This window comes from Electrophorus electricus, chromosome 2 (assembly GCF_041902795.1).
Source record: "Electrophorus electricus isolate QZ-2024a chromosome 2, ASM4190279v1, whole genome shotgun sequence".
Lineage (NCBI taxonomy): Eukaryota > Metazoa > Chordata > Actinopteri > Gymnotiformes > Gymnotidae > Electrophorus > Electrophorus electricus.
This window is the reverse complement of record NC_137498.1, coordinates 3,388,572-3,410,000: the sequence shown is the minus strand read 5'-3', so window position 1 is coordinate 3,410,000 and position 21,429 is coordinate 3,388,572. Positions and strand designations below refer to the sequence as shown.

General features: G+C 44.0%; 1 protein-coding gene and 2 long non-coding RNA genes across 5 annotated transcripts in view; 1 reads left to right on the top strand and 2 right to left on the bottom strand.

Moving 5' to 3' along the window:
- The window catches only part of lin28b (lin-28 homolog B (C. elegans)), a 29,952-nt gene extending 22,638 nt beyond the window's left edge, over positions 1–7,314 (bottom strand). The window contains exons 1-2 of one of the 3 annotated variants that reach the window (XM_035529465.2): positions 7,143–7,314; positions 6,214–6,404 (exon numbers count right to left, since the gene is read on the bottom strand). In XM_035529465.2, coding sequence (XP_035385358.1) covers positions 6,214–6,404; positions 7,143–7,152 — 201 coding nt within the window. In that variant the 5' untranslated portion in view covers positions 7,153–7,314. Of the gene's footprint in view, positions 1–6,213; positions 6,568–7,142 lie in introns of those variants that run through there. The other 2 variants (XM_081695412.1, XM_081695411.1) reach the window with 2 other exon arrangements.
- Positions 6,329–9,367, top strand: LOC145645841 (uncharacterized). Its single transcript, XR_014116135.1, has 2 exons — positions 6,329–6,431; positions 8,441–9,367. It is a non-coding gene; the product is annotated as an uncharacterized LOC145645841 (long non-coding RNA).
- A 5,924-nt stretch (positions 9,368–15,291) lies between these two features.
- LOC118241908 (uncharacterized) lies at positions 15,292–17,652 on the bottom strand. The gene is made up of 3 exons (XR_004776416.2): positions 17,483–17,652; positions 16,665–16,820; positions 15,292–16,327 (listed from the first exon to the last, which is right to left on the bottom strand). It is a non-coding gene; the product is annotated as an uncharacterized LOC118241908 (long non-coding RNA).
- Positions 17,653–21,429: the final 3,777 nt, after the last annotated feature.

The window sequence follows — 21,429 nt, the reverse complement described above, 5'->3', positions numbered from 1 at the left end:
GAGGGAGAGAGAGAGAGGGAGAGAGGTATTAGTGTTATCTGAGAGAGAGGGAGAGAGAGGGGGGGAGGAGAGAGAGGTATTACTGTTAACTGAGAGAAAGAGAGAAAGATATTGGTGTTTTCTGAGAGAGAGAAAAAGAGATATTAGTGCTATCTGATAGAGAAAGAGAGAGAGAGAGAGAGAGAGAGGGAGAGAGAGATTAGTGCTATCTGCAGCAATGAGGTCCCACATGCCAAACAGTAAAACAGACAAGAGGTTAATCTCACACACACACACACACACACACTCACACACACACGCACACTCACACACACACTCACACACACACACACTCACACACACTCACACTCACACACACGCACGCACACACTCACACTCACACACTCACACACACACACACTCAGACACACACTCACACTCAGACACACACTCACACTCACACACGCACACACATACACGCACGCACGCACATACACACACGCACACACACACACACACACACACAGAATAAAGCCACCTCGTCTCACACATGTATGCTTTTACGCATAAAAGTCTCAGAACGAGCACACACACACACACACACACCCCACGGGTGATAATACAAACATTAAGCCCTTTTATCTCAGACAACCAGAGTCCGGAACTCAGCACTCATGTCTGACACACCAACACGTCAGTGTCTGACACACCAACACGGCACCGTGGCTGCACAGGCGTACCGAGGGGAACACACACACACACACACCCGCATCAGCTCCAGGAGAGACTCAGAGATTTCATCTGGCAAAACTCTCACTGGAAATGCAACAGTAATGCACGTCCGCGAAGATGCTACCCACAAAGAACAACATTATACGCAACATTTTACACCAAGAATATGGAACACACACACACACACACACACACACACACACACACACACACACACACACACACGGTCTCATAGGTTCCCAGAGGCGGCTCCGTCTACCGATGGCACCCAGTTGTCTGTTTACATAGGTGGGGGGAGGAGACCCTTTTTGTCTTTAAAGAAATTCCTCTTTTAAAGAATGAGGAGAGCGAACCCCCACCTTACACATACCCACCCAATACACACCCCCACCCCATTCACACGTGCACAGACACACATGAGCAAACACTGTTACTTTCAGGCTGTCTCCTATATTTACCTCCCTGCCTCTCTCTCTCACACACACACACACACACACACACACACACACACTCCTTTCCCTGTGAGAGGATCTTTACCAGTAGCTTGCAACTTGCCTCCATCCTGCCCGCCGTCTCTGAGCTCTCTTCTCGCGACGTTTCAAGCGGCGATAACGACGGCGCGTTCGTTTAATGCGTTAAACACGAGCGCACTCGCAAGTTTCACGCAGGCGCGCGAGAGACAAACTCGCGAGTGGAGCGCAGTTTATAAATGATGGGTGACGCATTCGGGAATCTCCACGCGCACGGGTCATGAATGCACGTGACTTTTCTTTCTTTTTTTCTTTCTTTTCTTTTTTTTTTAAACGCGTTTTGGGGTTGTAACTGCATACTGCGGGAGTGAAATATCCCCGCTCTCGCTACACGCTCGCGGTGGAGCCCCGACCTCTGCTGTTCTCGCGCTGTCTCCAGCATATCTGAGCCTGGCACGCGCGGCCTGTGTGCGCGGTATCTTAGACTCACGCGCCGCTGCGCAAGCCACAGCGCAACGTCTCAACGAAAGTCTTCACGCGACAGGGCACGCGCAAAGCAGAAGTAACGTAAGAGGCTGCTCGAGCTCTGGCTGCGCCCGCCCGCGCGCACGCACGCACGCACACAGTATTGTTCCTGTCACCGTTTTGCTCGCATCTGAAACTACAACGCTTATCTAGCATTGTCCAATCAGCGCAGAGGAGCGGATTCCATTGGCCAGTAAGATAAAAGGAGCGCCGAGGAATAAATGGCACTGTCCAATCATCTCGACGGAGTGAACGCCATTGCCCAATCAGCACAGAGGAATTGAAAGTGCTTTTCTGCCACAGAAATTAGGAAATAAATAACAGAGTGAGAGGAAATGCGAGGATGGCTAAATTCGAAACGGTTCTCTCTATGTGAGACGTGTATATTCACATTAATTAATAAGCAATGTTACAGACCTGGAGGAAAAATTTGATTGCCAGTTTTTAAACAAATCTCAATTTTAACTTTTTTTCACATACCGCAGTATACACAATTCTCATTACAAAATCTGCAATAATTCCCCATGTAAGAAAACAAACCATCTGCCAACATATAGAATTAACCGGAATCAAACGAAATTAAAAGAGTCCAGAACATGCTCTTCTGGGCTTCCAAACACAGAAATATTTCTGTTTAGTTTACAAGAGTGCCTGGGATACATTAATAACATTGTGACTGCAAAGGAATTGTACATTACAAACCAAAGCAGCCAAATTGCCCCATTTTGTATTGACACATGATGACAGATCAATGCACAATACTGCAATGTTACAGTCCTACCCACAAAACACTCGCCATTCTCTCCACAAACACACAGATCTACCTACAACAACACACTGTACAGACCTACCCACAAACACACACTATACAGTCCTACAAACACACACTATACAGTCCTACCCACAAACACACACTATACAGTCCTACAAACACACACTATACAGTCCTACAAACACACACTATACAGTCCTACCCACAAACACACACTATGCAGTCCTACAAACACACTATACTATCCTACCTGCAAACACACACTTTACAGTCCTACAAACACACACTATACAGTCCTACAAACACACACTATACAGTCCTACCCACAAACACACACTATGCAGTCCTACAAACACACTATACAATCCTACCTGCAAACACACACTTTACAGTCCTACACACACTATACAGTCCTACCCACAAACACACACTATACAGTCCTACAAACACACACTATACAGTCCTACAAACACACACTATACAGTCCTACAAACACACTATACAATCCTACCTGCAAACACACACTTTACAGTCCTACAAACACACACTATACAGTCCTACAAACACACACTATACAGTCCTACAAACACACACTATACAGTCTTACCCACAAACACACGCTACACCTGAAACTACAACGACTAATTTAGTTCAGGTTTCTTTTTTTTTTTAGTGGAGAAACAGTATCAAACATCAGACATATTTCCTGATTAAATAACCCCAGTGAATTCCAAAAATGTAAATACTGTGAAAAACATGAAGAGACAAATAAATAATAGCAAATTAAAAAACAAATGTTTAAATTCCCTTTCGGATTACATCAAACACGGATGACTTTGACACATGCAGGCACAGCGTGAGCCGTCACCGCAACGCCAGAACACTCGTGTGAAGATGATAAAAAAAGCCCCCAGGAAGATGCGTGTGTGTGAAGTCAACTACCACGGGCGTCAGTTAGTGACGAGACTCAGATGAGACTTTTATCCAAGCGCCGAGCTTTTGTGTCAGTGTCGAGTTCTACAGATATGCCAAGGCATAACTGGATATGTAAAATGACTCAAATAAAAATATGGTTTTGGATTCATGTGAAAGATTTTTTTAAACACGATTATAGTTCGACAGAATAGTGAATACTAGACAAATTTAAATATGTTAAAATCGACCAATCAAATATAGAGCTACTTCCTCTAAATATAAATATTCAATTCAATGCAGAAAATGGGGACAAATTTCTCAATAGAACTGCATCTTAAAATCAGTCTAGAAAGAAATAAACAGCATATTTCACTCGATCCAAACTTTAAAAATCTAAGACAGCATTGCCGTCTTTTCACTTTTTAATACCTTGATACACACTGATTTTGAACTACCGTGAAGACGACATACACATTTTAAAGCAGTATAAAGTGGCCGAGCCAAACGCTTGACCACGGCGCCGGATGGGGGGGGACGACGTTTCCACTCTAGCACGGGACTTTCCGCTGCACGGAACGGAAGAACCGTGTCCTAAAAGTCCTAAAAGTGGTCTGCGGCCTCTGCCCTACGTCTCTCTGGACTCCATTTCCAACAATGCACTTGGGCTTTCTCAGGACTACAGACATGGTGGCTAAGTAGCAGGGACCCCTCACACCTCCGTCTGAGAAGGGGGAGGAGAGGTTTGAACGAAGTTGTGAGAACTGGTTTGGTTTCGTTTTTTTGGCTTTGCTGTCGAGAACAGGAGATTTTAAGCAAACTAAACTAAACAATAAATTGGGTGAAATACTTTCTGCTACAGTAATTACAACTTAAGAGGAAATGGTGATTGTTTACATATTCTCTTAACACTCTTTTAGTTGTTAGTTGTTGTTTTAGAATCCTTTCAACTTTGTGCTATGAACTGCACACGAATCGCACAAAGTACAACCACAAAACTCTAACAGGAAGAATCTGTGTGCAAAAAAAATTTAAACGAACCACGTTATTCAGAAGCCGCGTTACGTCACTATTCCACATTTTGAATGATCCGTTTTCATATTTAGGACATTATACTCTAATTAAAAATGCATACATACATTCACAGATAATACAGAAAAAAAAAACAGGAAATTGAAAATAATAACTGTAACAAAACCCATTTGTGTGCTCCACAGAATATCCTATTATTGCCTTTTAAATTTACATTAAATAAATTATGATGGCAGGAACCAGTACGTGTAGTGAAGCACAGATTTGCTTTAACACCCATGGAGACAGATTACAATCAGCTCTGTAAAAAGCAACATCAGCTCTGTAAAATTTTACCAAAATCTCCTAAACACCGTCAGTGAAATTACCTTAACAAATATTAAAGGTAGCAAACATAAATAACTAAAAACATGCACACGGCACATCTCAACACTGAGTTATGAAAATAACAGAACATCTTGGAAGCAAGGATAATCTCCTCCAAGGGTATTTATCATAACTGCTTCGAGCATTTAAATTTTTAATATAAAACTAAGGTAAGGCGATTCTTTTGAACAGATGAGACTGTTTCTCACAGAAACACGATAGCTATACTAACCGGTGAACAGCAAGTCTAAATTTGTAAACCAACACAGTTTATATTTCAAATATATTAAAGGAGTTTATACTAGGATATTGCTAAACTTGAAGGCTTCCTTGAGGTACAAATTTGAAGTATAAATTTGAAGTATAAATGTTTTGTGTTACAAAGAACTGTTTATTCCACAGCAATGTTTAGGGCAGACAGACACACGTGCCCAAGGCACACCTAACAAGATCCTTTTCAACAACGGAGGCTTGCAAAGGTAAAAATGACCAAAACAAACCAACCCATGATGAGCTAAATCTGAGACGATGGGAGCGATTTCTTCTCTGTCCGACAATCTTTAAAAAAAACCGACCCAACCCCGTAAAAAAGGCAAGAAATAAGAACGAAAAAAACCCCCAGAGCAATTTACTGCTCACCCACTTTAACGGTCTGGATTTCAAAATACGAGTAATTCGTTACAGCGGCGCCGAGTGTGCAGTTTGCACCCCGGTTGGGTCTAATTTAAAGGGGCTGTAAGAGGTAATTTAACGAATTATATAATGCGAGACAATGCACACGGCAGCGACCCTCCCGGTGCAAACGCGTGAACCCGCAACTACGTCGGTCTGCACGGCCGCGAAAGAGAACGCCGCTCGCAGCCGGGCCGCTTCCTACGGCCTCTCGAGAGCCCCGCGCGAGAGCCCCGCGCGAGAGGCGACAGCTCCCGACGTGTCAGTGGGGTCACCGTCCGCGCGTGACGACCCAACGGCGAGGTACGCCTCGTGCCGGAGCAAGCGTGGCGCCCGTGTCGCTTTAAGAAGAGTACCACCTTCCGAAATATAAATAATTAAAGAAATACAATTTAAAAAATCATCAACAACAGCAACACACGACCGACAACTTGTAGCAAAGATAAAGGTGAAATTCACCCGGATAACGATTTTGCCGAACGATCTGTGTAGTTTTTAAGACGAAAAGGACTCGTTTGGCACCGGGGAAATGAAAACATGATGGAGCTTCGGAAATCTCGCCGCCAAAAGCGCTCTTAAAGTGAGAGGACACGCATTCCCAATCAGATATTCACTTTGGTCACAGGACACATGCTATGGAAACTATTTCCCCCCACTGGGTTCGGTAAAATCAGCAACATCAATTTGACCCTTTTAAAAATGCTGATTATTATTGCTATTTTCATTATCATTGTATCGGCTCGAAGAACTTACTTGGTGAACGAACACGTCTAGTGGCGGGTCTACCGGACGTCCCTCGCTGTGGGTCATTGATATAAACCCGAAGCCCATGCGACCATTAAACCACTTGCAGTAGCCGGAGCCAACCAGAAACTGCGGCGGGGTTCGCTCCTCCTGCCCGTGGGACCGGGCTGGGTCTGCACCGCCACCTTTCCCCGTTCCTCCTGTTCGGTAAAGCATACAGAGTCCCGGTAAGCCACGCCGCCTCAGCGTGCGTCTCGGTTATAGCAGGCGTTTTGCTTTCAGCGCACGGGAAGCACACTCGGGAACTTTACACGCGGGGCTGCGTGGGCGAAAAGCAGCGCAGCCGAATGGAAATCCCCCCCCCACCACCACACACACACACACACACACACACACACACACGCGCACGCACGCACGCACGCACGCACTCGCTTTTTTCGCCGTGCATTACCTGGCAACCCTCGACGTACAGATCTACTTCGCGTGGTTTACCGTTTCTACAACAACCCGGTCGTGCACGCGCAGCCTGCGAACGAGTAGGACGACGGATTCAAAAGTGAGACGCACTTTCCGACCTGCGTGGGCCGCCGCCAGCTGCTACTATTGCTCAATTTGCGCTTATACAAATCAACACGACCGGTATAACTTAGGGGTTAGTGGTTTATTTTCCGCGTGCATCCGCCGTACTTCACGCGCCTGTCGTGGAGCTCCGGGGGCAGGTGTGCGCGAGTCCCCCCTCCCTCCTCTATTGGAGCTAAACTGCTCTTAATCACGCGTGCACACCGCGTAAACAAAACGCAAGGACATCTTTTGATACGGCGACGTTACAGGGGCGGCGCAAAATCTCCAGCGCCTGTAACAATCCTCCACCTCCCTCATCCTCCTGCGAAGCAGGGGCTCTGAAAGTGCGAGCAATAAAAAAAAAAACACAGCGTAACCTTCGGCCATGTTTCGCCGCGGACCCTCCGTGCCAAAGTTCCCGTAATAACGTTTCCTCCGTGAAATGGGGTGATGCTCGTCACCGTCAATCCGACATCCCGACGTCCAGCGGGCGCGAATTTAGCTCGCATGGTACAGCGTGCTTGCCCCCTTTTGATATTTAGTCATGTCTCTCTTACCACCTCTCTCCCTCCCTCCCTCTCTCTCTCTCTCTTTCCCTCCCTCGCTCGCTCGGCGCACACACACACACACACACACACACACACACACACACACACACTCGCTCTCTGCCTCTTCCCGTCTCTCATTCGCTCGCTCGCTGCACCGCACACGTGACTTTGTCATTCTCGTGCCCTCTCGCTACCAGTTCTTCCACGAGCCACGGAGAGCGCGCGGACTCGGAACCGAGCTGACACCGGACGTACCGCTGCGTCATTGCCCCTACCGGCATCTTTAAAATCCGTAAGAGTTTTTTATTTTATTTTACGTAGCCTATAGCCTAGCCACTGCTTTGGCGAGTCTGCTTTGTAAGCTACCACCATAAAAGTTTGCTTCCACGAGTTCTTGTTGAGCTACGTGGGTCCACATAATTTTAATTCGCAGTTTTATAGCCTTTAAATTACATTTACTGAATTAAAATTCTCGTGTAACACCTAAAGTCGGTCAGTTAAACACGGCTGCTGCAAGACAAACACCGTCACCTTTTGTCCCTTCCGTTTCAGATTGAGAGGTTTGTCCCTTTCTTATCAAGGCATGGCTGGAAACATAAATATATCACACACAAGCAACTAAACGTCTGGCGAGAGCCACGCTAGCGGCTTTTTTCTAGACTTAAAAAAAATTATTATTATGATTCCCCGCTTCAGTTTTCCACAAGTAACGACGTATGGACACGACCAACCGCCCATCCCCAAATGCCCGCAGACGGATGAATATTGTCGTTATCCGAACAGGGTGTTTGGATAAATGTTCTCGACCGATTTGGTGCAGGAGACGCCAAACAAATCCTGCGTCGTCAACTTTCTAAGACTTTATCTCGTTGAACGCCCAACTCAACTCGAGTATCACAGGGTCAGAAATGTTAACGAGTTATATTTATCTTCCTCTCGAAACCTTCATCGTCACTGACATTTTTATCCTTTACGATGCAAACCAATAAGATGTAAACTATCATTTCAGTTCATTTCCAGCATCTCCCTCCTCTACAAGATGGGTTCGTTTAGCTGCCCCCCCAAAAAAACTGTTTTTCATAAAAATCCCTATTTGTTTTTTTTTTCTTTTATTTTTTTATTCTTAGCCTTCCCTGCGTCAGAGGAAAAACGTTAGAAGAGTGAGTCAACGGCCACGCCCACCTTCAACCAGGACCGCCCCCTATCCACTCTGAGGAATTCACTGCCTCCGCCACCCACCCATCCACACACCCACCCACACACACACACACACACACACACACACACATTAGACCGCGACCCCAGCCTCCGCGCAAAAGGCGGGTGTGGTTCGGGGGCGTTAGGACGCAGGTCGCGCTGCCGGTCACCGGTGTCAAGACGTTATCGCGTTGCTCATTTCCCGTCCACGATTCATAAAACAGCCCCGGAGCAACAAGTGGAAGAAACGAACCGAGAAACGCGCTGAGTACACACCATATACGTCCCCGTTTGATGCCACAGGGAGATCTCGGAGAACATTCACCAAGACGGGAAAGGACGAGGACACCGCTGGACACCGTCAGCAAATACAATCTGGCTGGAGCGCCGCCCTGTGTGAGAACTTCCAAAGTAGGCTACGAAGCAGCATCCGATGCGATTTGTTTTGTGTGAAATTTGTGACTAATTGACTGCACTTAAAATAAAATAGACGGACCAACGTGGACGGTTGTATACGTGTGAGAGAAAACCATCCGTACGGGCGCCAGTGAGTAGCGAGTCAGAGATGTTGGAGATGTTACTGGACACATGAACTCAGAAACCTTCGCCTGTGAGAATCGCACGGTGTCGAAGCAGTTTCGGACGAGTTCGTTCGAAACGAAATAACGTACGAAATAACATGTTGAGCAAGTAGGAAGCGAGGTTTTATTCCAGAGACGAGTACAGAGGTGGTGTAAGCTTCTTTCTACATCGTGTTCAGTCTGGTGACTCCGATGTGTGCCGTGTATTTATTCTCGCTTTATGCTATGCGGCAACATGTTTGGGCAATAAAAAGATTTGCTTCTCTCCGTTTTAAACATTTCTCGTTGTCCTTTTGTGTGCCAGAGTCCAGCTCACTGTACCATGTATGAAAACACAACCCGGCCACGCTATTTACTGATCGCTTTTAATAAAACCATACGTGCAATTGTCTTCAATACTTTTCCACAATGTCTTACGGTTAAAATGATTGTAGGATTGGGTAAGCTTTAAAAATACGCATCGTAGAACTCGTATAAAAAGGTAGCAATGACTTTCCAAGCTCTTGAACTCCTTGTTAAACCTGTAAGTGCTCTATCAGCATGCATCTCTGCATAAAGCTAAATAATGCAATTAAGCGTTTTCCCTCGGGTTACCTCGAAGTCGGTCGTTGTAAGAATATGCAAGTTAGCCATATTTTCCCCCCATTCCGTTTAACAATTTCATCGCGTCTGCCTTCTGTCTTTTTTCATTCTCACACACAGACACACAGACACACACACATAACCCATCCCCCCTTCAACACCCCGAGGAAACACACCCTGGCAGTCCTAAACAGGACTACAGCGCTATTTTAACGGAAGCAAAGCAAGTATGGTGCGCGTCGACGATATTATATCGTTAATAATGTATGTCAAGACGCGCGAGAAAAGCACGGGCCGTGAGTTCAGTTCCATTAAGCCACTTCACGCTTTAGAACTACGTTCACGGCTTTCAGAAGTACCGATTAAAGCTGCAGTTTTGTAGTTTGAAGCTTCTAGGTATTCGGTATGGTTTTTAAAACAAAATCAAATCCCAACTGAGGACGTATATTTTAAAAGCTTAGTATATGCTCAGTGTAAATTCAGGACATGCATTAACGAATAAATAACGTTGTTATAAATATCATATTTAAGTTCCTCATATTCGCACAGTGACTCGAATTCCCTTTAAACAGTACTGTGGCCAAATCTACAGGGATTTTTGACAAGCCAAAATATAGACGCCTTAAGCAATACCCAACCCCCACGCCAACTTCACCCTCGCCACCCAAAGGCTTCTGTCCGTCGGGGTCAAAAGGTTCCCTCGCTTCGTCTGTCTTGCGCCCCATTTTTGGAAATTCTCATGTCCATATACGTTGTTAACCTAAAGGCGAAACGTGGTTTAAAGTGACCTTAACGTGGAATTGCTTGATGTCATTTACGTGCAACGCTAGTGTTGTGCTCTCTGTGAACAAAGGTGACGTTTTAAAGATGAAAGTTTTAAACAGGATAGTTGGAGGAATTGTTCATAAAAAGTAGCAGCTGCGAAATCTAACAAATTTGGTCCCTAAAGTCTTCTAAAAAATTCGATCAGAATCTACTCAAATATACAAAAAATGTTGTTTTTCTACGCTTCCAGAGAAGTAAATAAAGGATAATCAAGAGTAAACTTGATGAAATTCTGCCCGCATTCTTTCTGTACCTCGAAACTGGAGTGATCTATAAATATTAAAAAATTAAATGTTTTGCTTTTGCTTTAAAATGTATTCGGATGTAATCACATCCAAATTTGGAATTAATCGAGCATGCATTACACTTCGAATGATGATACTTTGTAATTACTTTATGTTAAAATTAATCATTTAAAGCAGAAAAAAAACAATTATCTGTATGACTGTATTGTAATTAAAGTTTTGCCTCCACTGAATTCTAAGAGACAACAGTTCGGTTTAGTAGCTAAATAATATCTGTATTTTAATATGAACGCGTAAGCCATACATTATCAATACAGGCTAAAACTGTTGTTTTGCTGAATTAAAATACATTCATTTGAAACAAACAAGGGAATCGACGGTTTTCGCTGATCTCGACTAAACACTAACATCTTCTCCAGGAATTCCTGACGATGCCTGGGTTAAAAAGAAAAGACGATTGCAAAACATCCCAACGCGTAAAGGTACCGGATAAGCACGCTCGTGCCAGGGGTATGACGTCACGCATACATTGTGACGCAAGACGGAAGCCTGGAGGGCGTGCACAAGCGATGGTGACCGGCCCGGTCACCAGCTGCACGCGACGTGAAACGCACGAGTTGGTCAGGCGACGCTCGGTTTAGACCGGGCGCTGACCGCTGCACGCGCCGTCACATCTCTACAAGAGGTGCGCGCGGGCGAGGGCTTCCTAAAGCGAGCGTGAACGTTTGACCGCGCGCCACTAGCTCTGCAGCGTTTTTCTACGCGAGGGGACCGGAGGACGCGCGGCGCGCTCACGACTGCTGCTGCTGCTGTTGTCGTTTACTGGCGTTTATTTGCTGCTTCAAGGTTTATAATTCCCGGACTGCTGCAAACTGGGAGATGAATATTTACGCGAATGCTTTAAGCCTTTAGGCTGGCGAAGACGCTCGCGTGAGCTCGCGTGTCAGACTCACCCGTCGCGGAGTGGACGGCCATGAGCTCGCTCCTCAGGCGCCGACCCCTGCCCTGTTGAAAGAGACACACAGCACAGCAGAGATGGCCGGAGACGAAGGCGTCTGCCATTTGCACGCCACGAAAACTTCACGTTGCGTTGTAAAGTCCCGCTTTCCACGGGACGCGTGGCTCGTGCATTCATATACCGGAATGTCATCCGTTTTCCAAGATGGAAATGTTATTTCTTCAACATTCTTAAAATGTTGCTTTAAAGACTAGGCCTGCAAGTCTAGACACACAGATATCGCTACTAAATTTGGATGAGCGTTGCCTCCTCGCTCTCTGCACTGCACGTGCTTACTGCCCACGAGCAAAAGTGTTTCGAAGCTTTAATAGAACGTTCGGCCTGTGCATCTCGCGACCGTCGGGATGCTTTTTTTTCTCGAACTGCAGAGCCATGTGCAGCAACCTGGCAATAATCCAAAGATTATAATCTGTTTCTGATCTAGAAAGAATAAATAAATACTACAGTTCAATAAATAAATGCTACAGTTCAATAAATAAATACTACCTTGATTCTTATCGAGCAGATACAAAGCAGTCAGATCCAGATTTGATCGTGTGACGGTCAGCAAGTAACTAGAAACGTCCAGGCGGGATCTGCAAAGATGCACAATGAACATGTTTATCACAGGCTATCATTACAGTCCAGGCGTGTTTATTATGAGATGGACATATCACACAAATTGCAACCGAGAGAGACGTTATAATGCGTCATTGGCCTCCGGTTGACCTTTGGAAGGTTACCGGTTCAAGCCCCACCACTGCCGAGTTGCCACTGTTGGGCCCCTGAGCAAGACCCTTAACCCTCAATTGCTCACGTTGTACTCAGTCATAACTGTAAATCGCTTTGGATAAAAGCGTGAGGTAAAAGTAAATGATCTTAACCCAGAGATGTGATAATGCATCATTGGCCTCTGGTTCAACCGGATCTTAATGAGCAGTCGAAGAGGAGCTTGAGGGTCCCGCGGGCAGCCATTTTGTGAACTCTTACATGGACGCCACCGTCTGAGGCTCTGTGCCGAACACCGCCGCTGATCTGCCTTTGGGTCCGACTCAGCCACATTCTGAAAATTCTGATTTTTTTTTATTTTTTTATAACAAACATGGCCACGTCATGTCATTTATTTCTCAGATAGCTAAAAAGAACAGACTTCTCCTTTAGTCGGGTCCAAATGAAGAAGAGCCCCCTAGCGGCCAACCAAGAGAACGCACTTTTGTTCGGTGACTAATAGCTTTTTTCTTTCTTTTTTAAGTGTCTGGGCTCAGGTACAGGTGATGACCTTTTGAAAACGGGGCCTTGTGCGTGGTTATATAGAAATGCTTGTTGCACGGCTGTTATATATGAAATTGAGTGTGCATGATACAGTGGCACTCTGGCCGCTGAGAATAAAAAATGTGGCTATGTTTTACTTCTCCAAATGTTACAAAAAAAATTTACAGTCGATAGAAGAACCTGTCTGATGTATCTGTAAGTCATAGCTAATTTAACATCAGTGGCGCCAAGGAGCTTGTAATACTGTCACCATTGCACGCTGCGAATATGAGTCTTCTGTCTGATGCAAAAGCTAAAATGTTAAGCCCCAAGGAAAGTAGCAGTGAGCGCAATGCCCGTTACGGAGCTTACTGGCGTCCAGTCACATGCAAACCGGCACGCGCGGAGCCCTACCTTTCGTCCGCCGTTACAAGGGCGCGAGCACCGTCTCGGTAGTTTGCAAAGCCGCGGCGGCTTGCGCGAGAGCTCCCCCCGCCCCTTGCAGCCCGTCTCGTGCATTGCGTTGCTCGCCGCATCCCCTCCACGGCGCGTGTGCATGGCGTCGCTAGTTTGCCATGCGCAGAGTCGACGGGCAATTTGCGGTTCCCTCGTCACTCGCACAGGTAGGAAACCGCTTGTAAGAAGATTTTCCAAATAACTGCGAATTGCAAATGTTATTTTGTTCGGCTTCTTTGTTTGGTTTGTTTTGGTTTTCTTGCAATGGGTTTAGTGTATTGGCTGTTACTTGTGCCTTCCCGAATTTGTCCTTTCAATTTCTGGGCGCTAAAAATGAATTATTTTATATACACTAAGCGATAAATATATATTTGCTTCATTCTCGTAGCTGTCTAGTCCTCCCGAGAACTGGAAAATAGTTAACAGAAGTCTGTCGCTCTTCTGCGCCCCCCTGTGGCGTAGAGGAGTAGCGCGTTCCAAACAACGTCTTTAGTAAACAATTTAAGGAAAAATTAAAAATAAATTATTTCGTTAAAAAAACAAACATTTTCTGAGTTATTTGACGTGATTTGGCGTACACTCCAAAAGGGTCCCAATGGGTTTAGCCTTGAATCAGGTCTCAGAGTTAATCCACTGTTTTCACTGATCTCAAAGCTCGAACTGCTTATCCTTGAACATGTTTATTGGAAAACGTTGACCAGCACTTATATGTTTAGTCAATAATTGAAGATGGAAATAAACTTTACTTCAGTGTACAATTTTACATCCATGCAATAGTCTTAGGCATTATCTATGCTAATGAGTTCGTTGGCCACCCAGTAACAGATATAAATCAAATTGATCATTTTTCATTTTTTGTTATGTCATTGTTTTTTCTAAAAACAAGAAAAGCTCAGATTCTCAGATCAGATAAAAGATCATTGTGATATCAATTTGTAGCATCACTCAGTCATTCTGTTCATCACCCATTCATTCGTTCTGTTCTGTTCATCACTCAGTCATACTGTTCTGTTCATTCATTCGTTCTGTTCTGTTCATCACTCAGTCATTCTGTTCTGTTCATTCATTCGTTCTGTTCTGTTCATCACTCAGTCATACTGTTCTGTTCATCACTCAGTCATACTGTTCTGTTCATCACTCAGTCATACTGTTCTGTTCATCACTCAGTCATACTGTTCTGTTCATTCATTCGTTCTGTTCTTTTCATCACTCATTCATTCTGTTCTGTTCATTCATTCGTTCTGTTCTGTTCATCACTCAGTCATACTGTTCTGTTCATTCATTCGTTCTGTTCTTTTCATCACTCATTCATTCTGTTCTGTTCATTCATTCTGTTCTGTTCATCACTCATTCATTCTGTTCTGTTCATTCATTCGTGGTGTGTTCTGTTCATCACCCATTTATTCTGTTCATTCATTCGTTGTGTTCTGTTCATCACTCAGTCATACTGTTCTGTTCATTCATTCATTCATTCTGTTGTGTTCATCACTCATTCATTCTGTTCTGTTCATTCATTCGTTCTGTTCTGTTCATCACTCATTCATTTTGTTCTGTTCATTCATTCGTTCTGTTCTGTTCATCACTCATTCATTCTGTTCTGTTTATTCATTCGTTCTGTTCTTTTCATCACTCATTCATTCTGGTAACTGCTCTTTAAATTCCATTTGCATCTTATTCCACTAAATTATTTTTAAACAGTTGTGTAAAAGTTCTTTAGTGACTTTCTTTTACCACATCGCATTTGCATGAAATAATAATAAAAAAAAAATCCACAGAACACAAAAGCATCTGATTTCTTTTCTTTTTATGTTATTTTCAAAAACTTAGAGTAAGCCAGTGTGAACTCTTTATAACGTACTCCAACAAACACAGTCAGTAACGGATCACTGAACACTGATGAACTTCCTTCCAGTCATGCAAAACAAAGTGAAAAACGTGGACAGTTTAAATTACACAGAAGTGAGAACACTAATGTTGATTTTATTTTTTTACCTGGGTAATATTAAGATTTTTTATTAAGCATTTGGTTGAACAGAAAACTGACAAAGATTACATTGTTCATCAGAAGCTGTTTAAATGCATGCACTGTTCATCTTATTCTTTTAGTTTATGCATGCAAATAACATGAGAAAGAGAGAGCGAGAGAGACCAGAGACAGATAGACAAGAAAGATTAAGAAGAACAGAATACGAAGGACAGGAAACCGTGAGAGAGCTGTCGTGAACTCGGATGAGGAGAACTGAATCGGAGTTTACTCCGAGAGAGCGAGCGGCAAATGCTCACCCGCTGGTGGACAGGTGGGCAGAATATCGGAAAAAACAGCTGAAATCTCCTTTTGTTGTGAAGCCGTCATTGTTCGTGAGTGCACACGTGTGTGTGTGTGTGTGTGTGTGTGTGAGTGTGTGTGTGTGTGTGTGTGTGTGTGTGTGTGTGAGACTGTGTGTGTGTGTTAGTTGACCAATCTGACTTAAAGAAGGAGGAAAACAGGAAGCGTTTCTGTTGGCCACCCTGTGGATGAACTTGCTGGTACACTTATAGACGATCATGTGAGAGTGTCCGAGAGTGTATCTGAGACAGCGGTTGAGACAGTGAAAGAACAATCGTCTGAACAGAAGCCACTGTAGTTAAATAGAGTGGAGAGAGACAGATGTGTGTGTGTGTGTGTGTGTGTGTGTGTGTGTGTGTGTGTGTGTGTGTGTGTGTGTGTGTATGTGTGTGTGTGTGTGTGTGTGTGTGTATCTGAAACATTTTGATCTGTGTCTGTGTCACTATGCATGTGGGTTTGATTGGCTGGACCAGCAGCCAATCACATGCTGCCGGCTGGTGATATGTTGAATGGAGAGGTGCCAGTGAGCAACAGCAGGGCCAGTGGTTTGGATACTGTGAAGAGGAGAGAGAGAGAGAGAGAGAGAGAGAGAGAGAGAGAGAGAGAGAGAGAGAGAGAGAGAGAGAGAGAGAGAACGAACACACCAACATGCAGGGCAGAATTAGGCTGATTTGCACTACCAATAAACATACAAAAAAGACTCCTACATTTCATGCATTTAAAGATACTACAGACCCTGAATAAAGACTCCTCTTAGTGGGCTGGTTCTGAGACTCACTGACCCTGTAACACTACCAGCCTCTCACCAACACTGCTCTACCACCTAATCTAAAACTAAACCCAATTACAAAACAAAGTAAAACAAAGAGTATGAACAGAGTATCTCCTTACTGTCCGAGACACAAAGCAGAGATGCCAACCAAGTCCAGCCTCAGTGAGCTCAGTCAGAACAGGACAGATACAGACAGCCCCGACTGTCCAGAGAGGACAGAACATGTGATCACTGCATGTAGGTGAGGATGAGACTGAGATGCACTTTCTCCTTTACTGTGAAAAATATAAAAATGTATGTGACAAATCTCTCTTGGAGCAAAGCACAAACACACACACACACACACACACACACCAACCACCAGCGTAACTCCATTACGGTTCCACAAAAAGTGCTCAAAAGGGAAGTTCAGTTTAATCATGGCCGTCACACAAATCGTCCACCTGTTACATGTAGCTTTTCACTGAGCACAACTACAAAACATGATTTCTCCATGGAGCATTCACCAAACATTGTCTGTCTAGTTAACGAACCAGGACTCTTGGATTGGGTCTAAATTCCTCACTTACTTGTCTTTAGTCCTACACACATCTTATATGGACACTGTTGATATTATATAAAACAATAACCTGTATTGTGTTTATTGATACACACACACAAACACCAAACACTTATAAAAGTGCTTTGGCATTTCCTCATAGAACACATCCTAGTACAGTAGAGTAGGTTAGAGTCCAAAATACCAATGATCTAGAATACTGCAGAAATACAAGGATCACTCCTGATAAGTGCAAAATACATCAGATCTATCTTAGACAACGATAAGTGTAATAAAAAATAAGTACTAATTTAATCAGTCAACATAGGAGCACGGTCAGTTGTCATTTAAATATTCCACGAATAGATAAAAACACTTTTTTTATATAAGGATACTCACATTCCACACTGCAGTGGTGACCGTTTGATCCTGTATATTATATATACGAGGTGCTTATAGCGACAGATTTGCATAATTATAAAATTCAAAGTTCAAATTCGTACGTGCACCTGCAATCAAACGCACGAGTGGAGAGTTTCACTTCCACGCGTGTGATACACTAACAGCGATTAACAATAAACTCCAGTGCACATGAAATATTATTTCCCCAATTCCCGGTAAAATACGCAAACATACTATAGTACGGCGCAAGAGACCGTGACCACGGGGTTTGTTTTGTGCCAAATAATTTAAATAAAATAATGCAAATCACAAGATGTAGTAAAAAGATGCAAATAAATAAACAGCAATGAAAATCAAATCAAACTTCATTTTTAATTTTAGTGCTCGTTTACACTTTCATTTCGCTAGTGTTCGATCTCATTTGTCCTCTTTGCGAATTTTGCTAATGCAGTTTTTGTTTATTTCTGGAATCACGCTTCGGTTTTCTGTTTTCGTTTCTGGTTTTTGGTGCGTTTTAAATGGGGTGGATGTTTCAGAAGGTGTTCAACCTTAATCTCTGTTGCTCAACTGACTTTGGAGTGTGGCGTGTTCAAAACTTTAACGCACACCTACTGTAAACTGTGGTAATCGGAAAATTACAGTAAGTGGATAATGAGTCCATCCAATAAATAAAAAACTGTTTATTTATACGCAAAAACTTTGTAGCAAACAAATACAAATTTAATGGTAATCCCAGTAAACAATATATAACATAATTTGAAAAAAAAAAAAAAAAGATATTGCTGGCATGTGAGATTGACAGAACAGATTATTACAGAAATCCCCAAACCGAGTTTCTATTTTCAAAAATCGCTCAGCATGAATAAAACGCAATGCAACATCAGACCGCCAGATGGCGCAAGTGTGCAGAGACGCAGCTGCGAGTGAATGGCACTGGTACGAGAAAAAAACGCAGATAAAGAAAACCCACACCACACACACACACAGTTAATAATACTTAATAATGTGCTTCGGTAATAAGTGATAAGACTCGATAACAGAGCACCTATTTAAAGTTAGACGGCTGAAAAGGAGAAAAACGTTCTAGTTATTCAAACTGAAGAGATCGCACTTGCTGTCCATTTTTGTGCTCAATAGGGGGCGCCAGCATCACATGAGATGTCTGCTTGGCTGCGCCTGCAATTGAAATAATTGGCCATTTTAAGGAAGGTTCCAGACCACAGGGAATCAAAACACCCGACTCTGCGGGAACTCCCAACCGGGCAGGGAGCGGCGTGAACCAGTTTATCGTGCAGGAGTCCGACGCAAACGTTTACCCATCGATCACTGCGTGTGCCGTCGGGAACTCCTGATGAGTCGTGTGTGTCGGCTGGCTGGTTACCCAAGAGCAGAAAATAACCGTGTCAGAGTTCACCTATGTGTGTGAGTGCTGATATCCCAGATGTGACAACTCTCTCTCTCTCTCTCTCTCTCTCTCTCTCTCTCTCTCTCTCTCTCTCTCTAGTGAAGACTTGTACATTGTCATCTTTGTCACTCATTAAACATGCATAGTTTCACTCACAGATACATAGAAGGTGTTTAAAGATACTTTAAGGAACACTATGGAAATAAAATGTATTATTCATCTAAACCACTTAATACAGTTCAGGGTGGTGAGGGCAGAGTGTATCTCAGCAGGAACCAACCCTGGACAGCACACAAACACACACACACACACTCACACACACACACACACACACACACACACACACACAGTCCTGCCAATCCCACGACAGCGAGGTTCATGACAAACTGTCATATGCAAAACAGATCTTGCATACCGTCCAAAAACAGTGCTGGCCCATTCATGGTAGGCCATTTAAAGTTGCAATGAAGTACCTCATTCAAATAAAGTCTCGGTATATCGCAGAAGCCATTTCCCACATCCCCGATAACATTCAAAACCTTTTTACACGGTAAATGTTAAACGATGCCATTGGTCACCTGTTGATGAAGAGAAGAGATGAAGGGTTTAAAAACCCTTTGGCTCCTAATCTGGACACTCGGGAACCCTGCAGAAGAACCAACATAGAGGCCAAGATGAAGACTCATGTGGTCGTCGCTCTGCTCACGTTGACAAGCGAGTACCATCTCATTCCCAGTTCAAAGAACCACGTAATTGTTAGCAGTCTCGATGAACAGATATGTTAAGTCTCTGTGGTAAAAGACACTCACCAAACTGACCTCACTAATTGGATTTTATTTATTTAATTATTTACTTACTGCCCAAAATTACAAATGTGGGTACCAAAAATACGGAGTGAATGTACTTGATTTATCCAAAACCTTGCCGCTGTAAATGTTCCCTTACTCTAGGTCCTCGGCCACGTGGTGAGGTCCACGTTTTGTTTTCAGAAAAAAACCAAGCAGGTCGTTGCTTGGGCTCTGTGATCGGTGAGAGCTCGTCGGTGCTGACCGCCGACGCACTGCGATGATCCCGGAAAGTGAGCGTCGTTTCTCCGCTGTCCAGGGTCAGCCACGATTACCGCGGAAACGGTGGAGGGTTTGTCCGTGGCACACTGAATGGAGGATGGCTCGCCAGGGAGAACTGGCCCCGGCGTGCGGGTCAGGGAATTGCTCGAAGTTATTCTAAGTGACGTGACGCGCACACGGGCTACCGACTACGGTGCGGTCGGTCTTTGCGCAATGCGTCAAAACGCGGCTCCCGGACGGGCCGTGCGTCTCTACGGTTTGTCTACTCAGTGTGTGACTTATAGGTGGCGCCGTGGTCCTTAGGGCCACGGAAGCTGAAAAACAATGTGCCTCAAAGCATTTGTTAACACAAGTGCGATGACGTGGGTGGTAAAGACTCGATCGATAAGTCTGTCTTTGAGTTACCATCGAGGAAGGGGGTTGACAATGAACATTGTAAACAGAATTACTTTACTAATATTAGTTAATTTAAAACAAACAAACATGAAACTCCCGTCTCAATATTTCTAAGTTTTGATGACATGCCACTTAAATGATATGTCTATATGTCTATCTATCTATCTATCTATCTATCTATCTATCTATCTATCTATCTATCTATCTATCTATCTATCTATCTATCTATCTATCTATCTATCTATCTATCTATCTGTCTGTCTGTCTGTCTATCTGTCTGTCTGTCTGTCTGTCTGTCTGTCTGTCTGTTTGTCTGTCTATCTGTCTATCTATCTAGGAAATCACCATCACCGACATGAACAAAAAGAGAGTGACCGAATAACAGAGCGCACTTCATAAAATATGAAAGCGCCGGTGTAAACGATCCAAGCAAAAGGGTTCAACACGACATCGCGTTCGTCAAGTCGCCCAAAAAACTTGGCGCTCATATGGCCTTGCCTGGCGAGGAGGACTGCGGTCAGGTCCTTGAGCCAAATGATTCACTTTCATCTAAACCAGAACTTGTTATCGTTGGCCGTAATACAGCGGGTATGGAGTTTCCGATTTAAATTCCTTGTTTCTAAATTAAGTGCTTGCCATGTAATTAGCAAGTTAATACGTTCTGTCCTTCCCGCATAACTATGAACGGAACGCGACGGTTTAGAAATGATTGATTTTGCTGCAAAGAAACTCCAAGACGTCCTTTTCCCTAAAGCGCCTGCAGTAGTTATGTTGCTAAAATACTTGGAGAGTAGCGAGAGACTCGTCTAAACACGCAGAAGGCCGCGATCAGGTGATGTGTGGAGCAGCTTACATTAACAGCTGCTTAGATGAAATTTTTGCCCGGTCAGTTCATTTTCTGCAGCCGACCCGAGCACACTAGCTGTCCAGTACGTGTAATTCTTCTGACCTCCGTATGCTAAATGCCGTGTCACTATTTCTCAAAGACCACGCTGGAATGTTCTAATGGTGATTTTATTTTCCTACTGTTCACTCTCTCCCTCTTTCTTACACACACACACACACACACTTTTAGG